Consider the following 17116-nt stretch of genomic DNA (forward strand, 5'->3'; position numbering starts at 1 on the left):
CCACTCGGGCAACGACGGATGGCTTCGTAAGAAGCAAATACTTATTTTCCACCATAATTTGCAATTAAATTCATTAAAAATCCTACAATGTGATTTTCTGGATTTTTTTTCTCATTTTGTCTATCATTGTTGAAGTGTACCTATGATGAAAATTACAGGCCTCATGTTTTTAAGTGTGAGAACCTGCACAATTGGTTGCTGACTAAATCCTTTTTTGCCCCACTGTAGGTGAATATACTGCCAAATTCTCTAAAATGACGTTGGAGGCGGTTTATGGTAGAGAAATTAACATTCAACTTTCTGGCAACAGCTCTGGTGGACATTCCTGCAGTCAGCATGCCAATTGCATGCTCCCTCGACTTGAGACACCTGTGGAATTGCGTTGTGTGACAAAACTGCAAATGTTAGTGGCCTTTTATCGTGTGTATGGAATTTCTGGGATATCTTATTTCAGCTCATGAAACATGGGTCCAACACTTTACATGTTGCGTTTATATAATTTTGTTCAGTGTATATTAATGCTTGATCCCTGCCTATGTCCTGTGTTCAGATGCAGACCAAGCGGTCAGTATGGAGTGAGATGGACCACCTGCGTGTGGTGATGATGGGCCAGCCAGGGTCAGTGGAGGTCCAAAAGTTTCCCCACGCTCTCATCTCCATCTACCTGGTGCTGGCTTTCACACCCTTCATCACCTTCCTCATCGTCAACGTGGCAGCAGAGAAGGAACACAGGCTCAAAGACACCATGACCATGATGGGCCTCTACGACTCTGCCTTCTGGTCAGTAGGATGATTTGTGTTTGTTAAAGTAACTGCTGTATACATTTATACTATATTGCCATAAAGAACCTCCAACAGTTAACTGACTCAATGATGGAGGCTGGCGTACCATGTGCAAAGCTAGGTTGTTAAAGAAATAACATTATTAAGGCTTTTTACATCATCCCACGTAAGGGCGGCAGGTAGCCTAGTGGTTAGAGCGTAACCGAAAGGTTGCAAGATCGAATCCCAGAGCTGACAAGGTAAAAATCTGTTGTTCTGCCCCTGAACAAGGCAGTTAACCCACTGTTCCTAGGCCGTCATTGAAAATAAGAATTTGTTCTTAACTGACTTGCCTAGTTAAATAAAGGTAAAATAAAAAAAAATAAGAGTCTGAGGGGAGGATCTTTACATAGTTTATGTTATGATATCTGCTTTATTTTCTCTACAAAGGTGTGTGTGTTGATGTTTCAACAGGCTATCGTGGGGCCTGCTGTATGCAGCTCTGGTCACCACCATGTCCATCCTCATGTCCATCATCGCTACCTATACAGCTCTCTTCCCCAACAGTGACTTCATCGTCATCTTCCTTCTCATCTTCCTCTACGGCATCTCCTCTGTGAGTACTTCTAATGAGCCCTGGTTCGGTCATGACATGCCATTTACTGTGTTCAATTAAATCCCTGAAACAGAAGAACAGAGTTGAAGTTCAGACTGTTCTAAAAGATAATATACAGTACCAGTCAAAAGTTTGGACTCCTACTCATTTCAGGGTTTTTCTTTATTTTTACTATTTTCTACATTGTAGAATTATAGTAAAGACATCAAATAACACACATGTAATCATGTAGTAACCAAAAAAGTGTTAAACAAATCCAAATATATTTATTGCATCACTGCCTGGTATAGAAACTGCTCGTCCTCCGACCGCAAGGCACGACAGAGGGTAGTGCGTACGGCCCAGTACATCACTGGGGCCAAACTTCCTGCCTTCCAGGACCTCTATACACGAGCAATGGACAGTAGACCAGTGGAAATGTTTTCCTTGCGTGCGCTGCAGTCTCAAAGAAAACTATTAGTAACACACTATGCCGTCATGGATTAAAAAATCCTGCAGCGCACCCAAGGTCCCCCTGCTCAAACCAGCGTATGTCCAGGCCCGTCTGAAGTTTGCCAATGACCATCTGGATGATCCAGAGGAGGAATGGGCGAATGTCGTGGTCTCAACTCGCCGTGTTTGGAGGATGAAGAAGGATGAGTACAACCCCAAGAACACCATCCCAACCGTGAAGCATGGAGGTGGAAACATCATTCTTTGGGGATGCTTTTCTGCCAAGGGGACAGGACGACTGCACCGTATTGAGGGGAGGATGGATGGGGCCATGTATCACGAGATCTTGGCCAACAACCTCCTTCTCTCAGAAAGAGCATTGAAGATGGGTCGTGGCTGGGTCTTCCAGCATGACAACGACCCGAAACACACAGCCAGGGCAATTAAGGAGTGGCTCCGTAAGAAGCATCTCAAGGCCCTGGAGTGGCCTAGCCAGTCTCCAGACCTGATCCCAATATAAAATCTTTGGAGGGAGCTGAAAGTCCGTATTGCCCAGCAACAGCCCCGAAACCTGAAGGATCTGGAGAAGGTCTGTATGGAGGAGTGGGCCAAAATCCCTGCTTCCGTGTGTGAAAATCTGGTCAAGAACTACAGGAAACGTATGATCTCTGTAATTGCAAACAAAGGTTTCTGTACCAAATATTAAGTTCTGCTTTTCTGATGTATCAAATACTTATGTCACGCAATAAAATGCAAATTAATTACTTTAAAATCATACAATGTGATTTTCTGGATTTTTGTTTTTAGACTCTGTCTCTCACAGTTGAAGTGTACCTATGATAAAAATTACAGACCTCTATATGCTTTGTAAGTAGGAAACACTGCCGATTTTGCAGGTTATCAAATACTTGTTCTCCCCACTGTATATACTGTATTTTTGTCAATTCCACTACAGCATTGCTCATCCTAATATTTATATTTCTTCATTCCATTATTTTACTTTGAGATTTGTGTGTATTGTTGTGAATTGTTATATATTACTGCACTGTTGGAGCAATGAACAAACATTTCTCTACACTCGCAATAACATCTGCTAAATATGTGTAAGTAACCAATACAATTTGATTTGATTTACATTTAACTGGGTGAATGGAATATGAATGACAGTCATCCAATATGCTGTAATAGATATAAGGCCATGTTCATGAGAAAATATATATAGTTGAAGTCAAAAGTTTACGTACACTAAGGTTGGAGTCATTAAATTTGTATTTCAACCACTCCACACATTTCTTGTTACCCAACTATAGTTTTGGAAAGTCGGTTAGGACATCTACTTTGTGCATGACACAAGTAATTTTTCCAACAATTGTTTACAGACTAATTGTTTCACTTATAATTCACTGCAATTACAATTACATTGGGTCAGAAGTTTAAATACACTAAGTTGACTGTGCCTTTAAACGGCTTGGAAAATTCCAGAAAATGATGTCATGTCTTTAGAAGCTTCTGATGGGCTAATTTACATAATTTTAGTCAATTGGAGGTGTACCTGTGGATGTATTTCAAGGCCTACCTTCAAACTCAGTGCCTCTTTGCTTGACATCATGGGAAAATTAAAAGAAATCAACCAAGACCTCAGGAAAAAAAATGTAGACCTCCGCAAGTCTGGTTCATCCTTGGGAGCAATTTCCAAACACCTGAAGGTACCATGTTCATCTACACAAACAATAGTACGCAAGTATAAACACTGGGACCATGCAGCCGACATACCGCTCAGGAAGGGGACACGTTCTGTCTCCTAGAGGTAAAACGTACTTTGGTGCGAAAAGTGCAGAACAACAGCACATGACCTTGTGAAGATGCTGGAGGAAACGGGTACAAAAGTGTCTACAGTGCCTTGCGAAAGTATTCGGCCCCCTTGAACTTTGCGACCTTTTGCCACATTTCAGGCTTCAAACATAAGATATAAAAGACAACAGATATAAAACTGTATTTTTTTGTGAAGAATCAACAACAAGTGGGACACAATCATGAAGTGGAACGACATTTATTGAATATTTCAAACTTTTTTAACAAATCAAAAACTGAAAAAGTGGGCGTGCAAAATTGTTCAGCCCCTTTACTTTCAGTGCAGCAAACTTTCTCCAGAAGTTCAGTGAGGATCTCTGAATGATCCAATGTTGACCTAAATGACTAATGATGATAAATACAATCCACCTGTGTGTAATCAAGTTTCCGTATAAATGCACCTGCACTGTGATAGTCTCAAAGGTCCATTAAAAGCACAGAGAGCATCATGAAGAACAAGGAACACACCAGGCAGGTCCGAGATACTGTTGTGAAGAAGTTTAAAGCCGGATTTGGATACAAAAAGATTTCCCAAGCTTTAAACATCCCAAGGAGCACTGTGCAAGCGATAATATTGAAATGGAAGGAGTATCAGACCACTGCCAATCTACCAAGACCTGGCCGTCCCTCTAAACTTTCAGCTCATACAAGGAGAAGACTGATCAGAGATGCAGCCAAGAGGCCCATGATCACTCTGGATGAACTGCAGAGATCTACAGCTGAGGTGGGAGACTCTGTCCATAGGACAACAATCAGTCGTATATTGCACAAATCTGGCCTGTATGGAAGAGTGGCAAGAAGAAAGCCATTTCTTAAAGATATCCATAAAAAGTGTCGTTTAAAGTTTGCCACAAGCCACCTGGGAGACACACCAAACATGTGGAAGAAGGTGCTCTGGTCAGATGAAACCAAAATTGAACTTTTTGGCAACAATGCAAAAAGTTATGTTAGGCGTAAAAGCAACAACGCTCATCACCCTGAACACACCATACCCACTGTCAAACATGGTGGTGGCAGCATCATGGTTTGGGCCTGCTTTTCTTCAGCAGGGACAGGGAAGATGGTTAAAATTGATGGGAAGATGGATGGAGCCAAATACAGGACCATTCTGGAAGAAAACCTGATGGAGTCTGCAAAAGACCTGAGACTGGGACAGAGATTTGTCTTCCAACAAGACAATGATCCAAAACATAAATCAAAATCTACAATGGAATGGTTCAAAAATAAACATATCCAGGTGTTAGAATGGCCAAGTCAAAGTCCAGACCTGAATCCAATCGAGAATCTGTGGAAAGAACTGAAAACTGCTGTTCACAAATGCTCTCCATCCAACCTCACTGAGCTCGAGCTGTTTTGCAAGGAGGAATGGGAAAAATTTCAGTCTCTCGATGTGCAAAACTGATAGAGACATACCCCAAGCGACTTACAGCTGTAATCACAGCAAAAGGTGGCACTACAAAGTATTAACTTAAGGGAGCTGAATAATTTTGCGCGCCCAATTTTTCAGTTTTTGATTTGTTAAAAAAGTTAGAAATATCCAATAAATGTCGTTCCACTTCATGATTGTGTCCCACTTGTTGTTGATTCTTCACAAAATTATACAGTTTTATATCTTTATGTTTGAAGCCTGAAATGTGGCAAAAGGTCGCAAACTTCAAGGGGGCCGAATACTTTCGCAAGGCACTGTATATCCACAGTAAAACGAGTCCTATATCGACATAACCCGAAAGGCTGCTCAGCCAGGAAGAAGCCGCTGCTCCAAAACCCGCCATAAAAAAGCCGGACAACGGGTTGCAATTGCACATGGGGACAAAGATGGTACTTTTTGGAGAAATGTCCTCTGGTCTGATGAAACTAAAATAGAACTGTTTGGCCATAATGACCATCGTTACGTTTGGAGGGAAAAGGGGGAGGCTTGCAAGCCGAAGAACACCATCCCAACCGTGAAGCACGGGGGTGGCAGCATCATGTTGTGGGGGTGCTTTGCTGCAGGAGGGACTGGTGCACTACACAAACTAGATGGCATCATGAGGGAGGAAAATTATGTGTATATATTGAAGCAACATCTCAAGACATCAGTCAGGAAGTTAAAGCTTTGTTGCAAATGAGTCTTCCGAATGGACAATGACCCCCAAGCATACTTCCAAAGTTGTGGCAAAATTGATTAATGAAAACAAAGTCAAGGTATTGGAGTGGTCATCACAAAGCCCTGACCTCAATCCTATAGAAAATCTGTGGGCAGAACTGAAATTGTGTGTGTGAGCAAGGAGGCCTACAAACCTGACTCAGTTATACTAGCTCTGGAATGGCCAAAATTCACCCAATTTATTGTGGGAAGCTTGTGGAAGGCAACAAGAAACGTTTGACCCAAGTTAAACAATTTCAAGGCAATGCTACCAAATACTAATTGAGTGTATGTAAACTTCTGACCCACTGGTAATGCGATGCAAGAAATAAAAGCTGAAATAAATAATTCTCTCTACTATTATTGTGACATTTCACATTCTTTAAAATAAATTGTTGATCCTAACTGACCTAAGACAGGGATTTTTTACTAGGATTAAATGTCAGGAATTGTGAAAACTGCGTTTAAATGTATTTGGCTAAGGTGTATGTGAACTTCTGACTTCAACTGTATAATCTTTCCTCATCTTATACGGCACCGACCGCTACTGGTGTGGGTGGGTGTGTGTATGTGTGACATCGACTGGCTCGATTCGGTGCTTTGTAGCAAGATTTGAAATGGTGTTTTTTACATTGGATAAAAGTAGAGACTCAGAGCTGGACAATGGTATATCATACACTGCAGTTATGCTTTGAAAGTTTATTAACTTGTAACTCCACTTATGAGAAAATGGCCCTTGATTGTTTGGGTACACCTACTGGAGAGCTCTTCTTTGTCCATACCCATTCATCACACCCTCTTAAGCCTTAGCCCACCCATCTTTTTAAGGATTCACATGTGAGGCCATGTGCTAAACATAGTGAGAAATGTGTAAACAACCAAAGATTTAAATACTAAATGTGATAAGTAGTAGCAAAAATACACTTTATTTAGTCCTTGGCCTATACCCTATTCTGACTTTTGGGCAGGTCATGTTCTTCACCTTACCATCTCTGGTAAACACACAACATATCAACCAAAATCAAAATTTATTTTCCACATGCAAAAGGTGTAAATGATACAGTGAAATGGTTGCTTGCATATTTGCATAGTAGCAATATCAAAAATAGAAAGTGTCCATGTAAATATTTTTATATTTATTAGATGATTCTTACCCAGACACACTTGTCTAAATCGATGGGTCTTGTTAAATCGATGGGTCATGTGAAGGAAGTGCAATAACCACCCCGCAGCCACATCTAGTTAAGTGTATGGGTCACTATTGTCTAGACATGTTCATGAAATACAATAGATGACCGTAATCACACCTGGCTAACTTGGTGGGTCATGTCATCTGGCGAGGTAGTCTTTTGTTTAGACATGTAGCTAGATAAACAATGAACCTAATGGTGCTTTCAAGACATCTGGGAACTTGGAAAAAATATAAGGTGAAATCATGACATCATTGCTCTCTCTTCAGGTCGGAAGGTCGGGACTTTATAAAGAGGCCCGAGATTCCGAGTTGGATGAGCGCAAAAAAAAATATTACTCCCAGTCGGAGCTCGTTTTTTTTTGTGACTTCCCAGTTGTTTTGAATGTGGCAATAATCCCAACCATAACTACTGGCAATACAAACTGATTGTCATAGCTAGCTACTATGCAATCTGCAGGTAGCTAAAGCTAACTAGGTTCAGTGTTAGCTAGCTAGCTAACATTAGGCTATGACTAGCAATGCAAATGGCTTTGTGAGATACAAATAATATTACTACACAGATCATACACATAATGTTAGCTAGCGAGCCAGCCAGCTAACTTTAGCTAGCAAATGCTATCTAACAGTACTCTTTAACTTGCAATGACACTGATTGGTGTCACATTTTTTTCTCCATCCCTAGCAAACACAGCTGATTAATCAAATATCCTTCTAAACTGAAGATCATGATTAGGTGATTATTGGAGTCAGGTGTGTTAGCTGGGGCTGTGGCTAAACTGTGACACCAATCAGGACTGGAATTGCCCAACCCTGTTCTAGAAGGACAACCGTTATTGCAGCACTCCACTAATCAGGCCTTTATGGTAGAGTGACTAGATGGATGCCACTCCTCAATAAAAGTACAAGACATGCCTCTTGGAGTTTGCCAAAAGGCACTTAAAGACTCTGAGGAGCAAGATTCTCTGGTCTGATAAAACCAAGATTTAACTCTTTGGCCTGTATGCCAAGCGTCACGTGTAGAGGAAACCTGGCACCATCCCTACGGTGAAGCACGGTGGTGGCAGTATCATGCTGTGGGGATGTTTTTCAGAGGCAGGGACTGGGAGACTAGACTAGGGGATCGAGGGAAAGATGAACAGAGCAAAGTACAGAGATATCCTTGATGAAAACCTGCTACAGAGCTCTCCGAACCTCAGACTGATTTTTGAAGGTTCACCTTCCAAAAGGATAACAACCTTAAGCACACAGCGAAGACAACGCAGGAGTGACTTCAGGACAAGTCTCAATGTCCTTGAGTGGCCCAGCCAGAGCCTGGACTTCATCCTAATCTAACATTTTTGGGGAGACCTGAAAATAGCTGTGCAGCAACCCTCCCCATCCAACCTGACAGGGCTTGAGAGGATCTGCAGAGAAGAATGGGAGAAACTCCCCAAATACAGGTGTTTGCCAAGCTGGTGGCATCATACCCAAGAAGACTTGAGGCTGTAATCGCTGCCAATGGCGCTTCAACAAAGTACTGAGTAAAGGGTCTGAATACTTAATTATTTCAGTTCTTTATTTTTAGTAAATTGGTATCATTTCTAAACATGCTTTTGCTTTGTTGTTATTGGGGTATTGTGTGTAGATTGATGAGCGAAAAAACAACATGGCACCTCATGGCAAAGAACTCCCTGAGGATCTGAAAAAAATAATTGTTGCTCTACATAAAGATGGCCTGGGCTATAAGAAGATTGCCAAGACCCTGAAACTGAGCTGCAGCACGGTGGCCAAGATCATACAGCGGTTTAACTGGACAGGTTCCACTCAGAACAGGCCTCGCCATGGTCGACCAAAGAAGTTGAGTGCACATGCTCAGCGTCATATCCAGAGGTTGTCTTTGGGAAATAGACGTATGAGTGCTGCCAGCATTGCTGCAGATGTTGAAGGGCTGGGGGGTCAGCCTGTCAGTGCTCAGACCATACGCTGTACACTGCATCAAATTGGTCTGCATGGCTGTCGTCCCAGAAGGAAGCCTCTTCTAAAGATGATGCACAAGAAAGCCCGCAAACAGTTTGCTGAAGACAAGCAGACTAACAACATGGATTACTGGAATCATGTCCTGTGGTCTGATGACACCAAGATAAACTTATTTGGTTCAAATGGTGTCAAGCATGTGTGGCGGAAACCAGGTGAGGAGTACAAAGACAAGTGTGTCTTGCCTACAGTCAAGCATGGTGGTGGGAGTGTCATGGTCTGGGGCTGCATGAGTGCTGCCGGCACTGGAGGGCTACAGTTCATTGAGGGAACCATGAATGCCAACATGTACTGTGACATACTGAAGCAGAGCATGATCCCCTCCCTTCGGAGACTTGGCCGCAGGGCAGTATTCCAACATGATAATGACCCCAAACACACCTCCAAGACGACCACTGCCTCACTGCCTTGCTAAAGAAGCTGAGGGTAAAGGTGATGGACTGGCCAAGCATCCTCAAACGGAAGGTGGAGGAGTGCAAGGTCTCTAACATCCACCAGCTCTGTGATGTCGTCATGGAGGAGTGGAAGAGGACTACAGTGGCAACCTGTGAAGCTCTGGTGAACTCCATGCCCAAGAGGGTTAAGGAAGTGCTGGAAAATGATGGTGGCCACACAAAATATTGACACTTTGGGCCCAATTTGGACATTTTCTCCTAGGGGTATAAAAAAAGAAACGTCCTCTCACTGTCAACTGTGTTTATTTTCAGCATTTTAACATGTGTAGATATTTGTATGAACACAACAAGATTGAACAAGTGCCACAGACATGTGACTAGCAGAAATGGAATATTGTGTCCCTGAACAAAGGGGGGAGGCAGAGAAGTAGCAGTCAGTGTATGGTGTGGCCACCAGCTGCATTAAGTACTGCAGTGCATCTCCTCCTCATGGACTACACCAGATTTGCCAGTTCTTGCTGTGAGATGTTACCCCACTCTTCTACCAAGGCACCTGCAAGTTCCCGGACGTTTATGGGGGGAATGACCCAAGCCCTCAGCCTCCGATCCAACAGGTCCCAGACGTGCTCAATGGGATTGAGATCCGGGTTCTTCGCTGGCCATGGCAGAACACTGACATTCCTGTCTTGCAGGAAATCACGCACAGACCGAGCATTATGGCTGGTGGCATTGTCATGCTGGAGGGTCATGTCAGGATGAGCCTGCAGGATGGGTACCACATGAGGGAGGAGGATGTCTTCCCTGTAACCCACCGCGTTGAGATTGCCTGCAATGACAACAAGCTCAGTCCAATGATGCTGTGACACACCGCCCCAGACCATGATGGACCCTCCACCCCCAAATCCAACCTGCACCAGAGTACAGGTCTCGGTGTAACGCTCATTCCTTCAACAACAATCGCAAATTCAACCATCACCCCTGGTGAGACAAAGCCACGACTCGTCAGTGAAGAGCACTTGTTGCCAGTCCTGTCTCGTCCAGCGACAGTGGGTTTGTGCCCATAGGCGACGTTGTTGCCAGTGATGTCTGGTGAGGACCTGCCTTACAACAGGCCTACAATGATGTACCGATCCTATGTAGGCGTTGTTACACGTGATCTGCCACTGCGAGGACGATCAGCTGTCTGTCCTTTCTCCCTGTAGCGCTGTCTTAGGCGTCTCACAGTACGGACATTGCAATTTATTGCCCTGGCCACATCTGCAGTCCTCATGCCCTCTTGCAGCATGCCTAAGGCACGTTCACGCAAATAAGCAGGGACCCTGGGCATCTTTCTTTTGGTGTTTTTCAGGGTCAATAGAAAGGCTTCCCCAGTGTCCTAAGTTTTCATAACTGTGACCTTAATTGCCTACCGTCAGTAAGCTGTTAGTGTCCTAACGACCGTTCCACAGGTGCATGTTCATTAATTGTTTATGGTTCACTGAACAAGCATGGGAAACAATGTTTAAACCCTTTACAATGAAGATCTGTGAAGTTATTTGGATTTTAATTAATTATCTTTGAAAGAGAGGGTCCTGATAAAGGGACAATTCTTTTTTCGCTGAGTTTATTTATATTTAGCAGATGCTTTTATGTGCGTGTCAGAGGAAAGATGTCTGAAAATGTTTTAAGGCCAAGATTTCTATTCAATGTGCCATGTGTGTCACGGATTTGACCTGAAATTGACTTCTTAATTTCAGTTACCATAGGATGCTGTTAGCTTTTAACTCCCCTCTACCAATAGATTTGACACTGCATTTGGTTGACTCGCATTGGTTGTGACAGGCCATAACAAAGGGATTGTTCACTTTTTTAAAGTGTAGGTTATTTTTTACTTACCTAGAATGTTCCATCTGTATTTCAAACCTCAGTGAACTACCTCTTTAAACTCTTGTATTTTATCCTTCCCCAGATCTTCTTCTCCTTCATGCTGACCCCTCTGTTTAAGAAGCCTAAGTTTGCCAGCACGGTGGGCTCAATGCTGACTGTGGTGTTCGGCTGCCTGTCCCTGTTCACTGTCCTGATGAAGGACTTCCCCCAGCCGCTGGTCTGGGTTCTTTGTCTGCTGTCCCCCAGCGCATTCTCCATCGGCATTGCCCAGGTAACCAACACAGTCAACGCCCGTGTCGTGTTCATTAAGCACCAAATGGGATTAAACAGACCGAAACAGGGAGCGACTACCTGGACTTGGACAATAGAAGCGCACATTTTCTGTGGCGATACGGTGCAAAGTTTAGTAACAGAATCACAGAACAAACAGCACAAACCATCATTCGGTTACCAAACTTTGCATCTGCAAATCTGTTCAAGTAAATGTGTTTTTGTCAAAAGTTCTGTGGAAATTAAGTTATTCTTGTGCATAAAGCTGTATTGTTTGTTTAACTTTGCAATCATTGTTTTTTGTTTGACATACATTTTAAAATGAAAAACCGGACTCACAGCATCAGCCTGCTACCATGGAATTGCCCAACATTTTATTGTCAAGGTTGTCCAAGACAGTGTGCAATGTTTACGGAGACCACCCCCCATGTAATAAAGCTATTCTGTTCTATTCTCTGTGAGTCTAGGTGGTGTACCTGGAGGCCCAGGGGGACGGAGCTGTGTTCGCTACCCTGGCCAACGGCCCCCATCCCCTCTACGCCCCCCTTCTCATGCTCGTCCTGGACTGTATACTCTACCTGCTGCTGGCTGTCTACCTGGACCAGGTCCTACCAGGTACTGTTTTGACTCTTCTTCCTCTCTTCTCAACACATCAAGGAAGTATTGATTTCTTTCAACCTTTACTCATACAGTTTGGTCTTAATTGAGTACATTTTTTTAAACAGTGACCTGTCTATTTATCTCAAATGGCCTTCCGTATTCCTGTGTCCTTTGTGAAGGTGAGTTTGGCATGCGGCGCTCCCTGGTATACTTCATGAAGCCATCCTATTGGTCCAAGCGCAGTAAGCGCTACGTCGAGGTGAGCTCTGTGTACGAGACAGAGGTGAACGGGGCCACAGGAGTGAATGAGACTGTGGAGCCCGTCTCTCCGGAATTCAGGGGGAAAGAGGCCATCCGGTAAGAGCCTCCCCTTTTACCCTTTCCACACTACTGATCTAAGCCAAGCTGCACTCGGCTGGCCTGGTTATGCATCCACCATAGTTGCTTGATGCGTCCTGCCAATGGGTGTAGTTCAGTGGATGCTCCTCAGAGGAGGAAGGGGTTGACCATCCTCAGTGAATTTCATAAGAACAAAAATGGTCAAACATTAAAGTTATGTTTTTTAGATAAAACTATACTAAATATTATCAAATCAAATGTTATTTGTCATATTTGCCAATACAACAGGTGTAGACCTTAAAGTGAAATGCTTACTTACAAGCCCTTGACCCTGGGACTTAACACCTCCCTCTGCAACTGGATCCTGGACTTCCTGACGGGCCGACCCCAGGTGGTAAGGGTAGGTAACAACACATCCGCCACGCTGATCCTCAACACAGGGGCCCCTCGGGTGTGTGCTCAGTCCCCTCCTGTACTCCCTGTTCACTCATGACTGCATGGCCAGGCACAACTCCAACACCATCATCAAGTTTGCCGATAGCACAACTGTGGTAGGCCTGATCACCGACAACGATGGTGCCAGGACAACAACCTCCCCCCTCAATGTGAGCAAGACAAAGGAGCTGATTTCTGGACTACAGGAAATCGAGGACCGACCACACCCCCATTCTCATTGACGGGGCTGTAGTGGAGCAGGTTGAGAGCTTCAAGTTTCTTGGTGTCAACATCACCAAAAAACGATCCTGGTCCAAACACACTAAGACAGTTGTGAAGAGGGGATGACAAAGCCTATTCCCCCTCAGGACACCGAAAGATTTGACGTGGGTCCACAGATCCTCAAAAGGTTCTACAGCTGCACCATTGAGAGCATCCTGGTTGCATCACTGCCTGGTATGGCAACTGCTCGGCCTCCGACCGCAAGGCACTACTTAGGGTAGTGCGTACGGCTCAGAACATCACCAGGCAGTGTCAGAGGAAGGCCCTAAAAATTGTCAAAGACTCCAGCCACCCTAGTCATAGACTGTTCTCTCTGCTATCGCACGACAAGCTGTACCAGAGTGCCAAGTCTAGGTCCAAAAGGCTTCTTAACAGCTTCTAACCCCAAGCCATAAGACTCCTGAACTGCTAATCAAATGGCTACCCAGACCTCTCTTTTACGCTGCTGCTACTCTGTTTATAATCTATGCATAGTCTCTTTAACTCTACCTACATGTACATATTACCTCCACTAACCGGTGCCCCTGCACATTGACTCTTTACCGGTACCCCTGTATATAGCCTCACTATTGTTATTTTACTGCTGCTCTTTAATTATTTGTTACTTTTTTCTATATTTTTACTTTTTTTAAACAAAAATGCAGTGTTAAGAACAATAAGAGTTAAGGGCTTGTAAGTACACTTAAGTACTTAATACACCTGTTGTATTTGGCGCATGTGACAAGCAAAATATGATTTGATTTGATGAGAAACTTTAAGGGTTTTAATGAGCAGGCTTTCTTTCATGATTTGTTTTATTTTGACTGGAGCATGATTGAGCTTTTTTCTGATTTCTTTTTTCACAGCTATGAAGCAAGTGTTCTTCTCTTTTCAGGAAGGCCAAGTCTGAATATTTTGTCTCTGTTCCTACTAATAACCTGAATGACCCTAGGAAGTTTTGGAGGGCTATTAAGTCTGTCTGGTAACAGTACAGTTAATGAATTACCTTCATGTTTTTTGAAGGACTCTGTTGCTCTTCATGACGAAACTGAAATGCTAAATTGTTTCAATGAACACTTTGTGTCATCTGATAGGCTGTTTGATTTAGTATCTTCTGTCTCTATACAGCCCTGTGTGGATGAACCGGTGAGAGCTGGTCAAACGTTTAGCTTTTTGCCATTCTCAGTGCAGGAGGTACATAAAGCCCTGACATCCTTAGATCAGAGAAATCCTGCAGGTCCTGATCTTCTTAATCCCTGCTTTTTAAAACTGGCAGTTGATTTCATAGCTGAACCACTATATCTGTTCAATCTAACCCTGGCATGTAATGAAATTCCAAGGATCTGGAAATCAACATTTGTCCTACAACTTTTAAAACTGGGAGATCCAACTCTATTATAGGCCAATATCAAAGCTGTCACCCCTAGCAAAAATACTTGACACCCTAAAAGAGTACATAAAAATGAACTCTATTTTATCAATGTACCAATCGGGCTTCAAGTAGAAGCATATCACAATTATAGCAGCCATGATGGTTTTAAATGATATCACTGAAGCCCTTGACAAAAAAAAACAGCACTATCTCACTTTTTATTGATCTCTCTAATGCTTTTGATACAATTGATCATGCTGTACTGAGGCAGAGATTGTCGAGTGTAGGTCTTTCGGAGCATGTAGTTGCATGGTTTGCGAACTATCTGTCTGATAGAACTCGGTGCACTCAATTTGATGTGCTCATGTCTGCTAAATTGTCTGTCTGTAATGGTGTGCCCCAGGGCTCGGGACTTGGTCCACTCTTATTCACTATTTATATAAATAATTAAGACGTGAAAAATGCACAACTTCACTTTTATGCTGATTATACTTTTATTTATTGTTTATTGTTGTCTCCTCAATGCTGACTAAACTAATTGTGTTTTCTTAAGCAAAAAATAGACCTCTGAACCGTTCACCTACTACTACCTGTCAGGGAAATGAGATTGAGGCTGTAACCTCGTAAATATCTTAGTTATCTTATTAGTAGCCTAACCATATTGCTGTTACATTGAACTGGGTGAATGGAATATGAATGACAATCATCCAATATGCTGCAATAGAAATAAGGCCATGCTCATGAAAAAAATAATTGTCCTCCCTCATCTTAAACGACACTGGCCGCCACTTGTGTGGTTGTACATGAAGCTGCCTCACACTCACACAAGGCTACTTACTTTACCTTCATAGTTGCTTGAACCATGCTGTAAAGGACAATGTGAAGGGAACACTAAGGTTTCGGCCGGCCCTATAGTGTGAATCAGCAACTTTCCATTGACGTCAGTTCTGATGGTGCATCATATGAAATATTCTGGTGCAGATCTTCTTATCATAATGCTCCTGTCCCTGGCTGGAAGAGGACACTTGTGTCTCTCTGTAACAAGTGTCTTTGAAAATAGACTCTGTGGCTGCCTCAGCTCGACAGCTCCGGACCAGGCGGATATCCTCTTACATTATAGAGAAACCTGGTCCCATTATTGACTTTCCAGGACAGAAATACAGGCTTTTAGAGTTACCAGTTGAAACGATAACCTCAGCCGAGCTGTATCGATATAGATGAGCACCTGATAGGAACCCACTGGCTTGGTCTGCTTCCAGCCTGCAAACTTCCATTAGCTTTGATCCAGAAAGAATGAGTGCCAGATTGAAACCTGCTGTTTACCCTCTTCTCTGTCTCCCCACCCTGGCAGCATTAACAACATCCGCAAGGTGTACAAAGAGAAGGACAGCATCGTGGAAGCTCTGAGGGGTGAGGCTCATTCCTCTAAGTTTTTCTCTTGTCACTCTTGTGTCTGTGTGGAGCCTCTTTTCTAGTTGCCATATCTAACAAACAAATTGGAAATCGTCAGAGTTCCGAACTTCCTTAACAGGTCCTGACGTTGTCGTACCTTTCATTGTTTATCCTCGTCCATGATTAGACTTCATCTGTGTCCACGAAACCGCCCCATATGAGGCTCTTCGTAGACACTAATGTCTTCATGTCCCGCCCACTTCCCTTCTATCCAGGCTTGACCTTTGACATCTATGAAGGTCAGATCACAGCCCTCCTGGGCCACAGCGGAGCAGGGAAGTCCACTCTGATGAACATCCTGTGTGGGATCTGTCCCCCGACTGACGGCCACGCCTCCATCTATGGCTCCCCTGTGGCAGAGATCGCTGAGGGGGCAGAGATGAGGCAGCTGGTGGGCATCTGCCCTCAGTTCAACATCATCTTTGACGTGCTCACTGTAGAAGAGCACCTGAGGATATTTGCTGCCATTAAAGGGATTCTGCCCTCTGACATTGACAATGAGGTGAGGGAATTTTTATTACCAGTACAGATACTGATAGCGGTTATTTCAAGAAGGATTTACTTGTGATGTTGTGATACTGAATGCTGTTTCAAATCGCTCTGGATAAGATCGTCTGCTAAAATAGTCAAATGTAAATGTAAAATGCATCAAATATGATCACTCGGTCACTCTAGCATGGCTGGTTGGTAACTGGCAGGCCTCTATGTTGCTTCCGTATTTCTGAATTCAGCTTCAACTCACAAGATGGATAATATTGAGTCATGTTTGGGATCACATCCTTTTCTCTCCCTCCCTCCTGTGTGTTGGATCTGTCTGTTAGGTGTCCAAGGTGCTGAAGGATCTAGACCTGGAGAAGATCATGGACGCCCAGGCTAAGAACCTGAGTGGAGGCCAGAAGAGGAAATTGTCTGTGGGCATAGCCATCCTGGGAGACCCCAAGGTAGCTGGATCCTTGATCATCCACCCTCACAACACAACAGAAATGGCCTGTCTGTCTCTCGCTCGCTCTCTGTCTGTCTCTCGCTCGCTCTCTGTCTGTCTCTCGCTCGCTCTCTGTCTGTCTCTCGCTCGCTCTCTGTCTGTCTCTCGCTCGCTCTCTGTCTGTCTCTCGCTCGCTCTCTGTCTGTCTCTCGC

General features: G+C 43.6%; 1 protein-coding gene across 1 annotated transcript in view; it reads left to right on the top strand.

The window, feature by feature from the left end:
- The window catches only part of abca5 (ATP-binding cassette, sub-family A (ABC1), member 5), a 125457-nt gene that overhangs the window by 40990 nt on the left and 67351 nt on the right, over positions 1–17116 (top strand). Inside the window, exons 6-13 of the mRNA XM_064933733.1 lie at positions 551–780; positions 1237–1378; positions 11335–11523; positions 11990–12137; positions 12302–12479; positions 15881–15939; positions 16197–16483; positions 16803–16922. Coding sequence (XP_064789805.1) covers positions 551–780; positions 1237–1378; positions 11335–11523; positions 11990–12137; positions 12302–12479; positions 15881–15939; positions 16197–16483; positions 16803–16922 — 1353 coding nt within the window. The remainder of the gene's footprint in view (positions 1–550; positions 781–1236; positions 1379–11334; positions 11524–11989; positions 12138–12301; positions 12480–15880; positions 15940–16196; positions 16484–16802; positions 16923–17116) is intronic.

The sequence above is a fragment of the Oncorhynchus masou genome, chromosome 24, assembly GCF_036934945.1.
Source record: "Oncorhynchus masou masou isolate Uvic2021 chromosome 24, UVic_Omas_1.1, whole genome shotgun sequence".
NCBI lineage: Eukaryota > Metazoa > Chordata > Actinopteri > Salmoniformes > Salmonidae > Oncorhynchus > Oncorhynchus masou.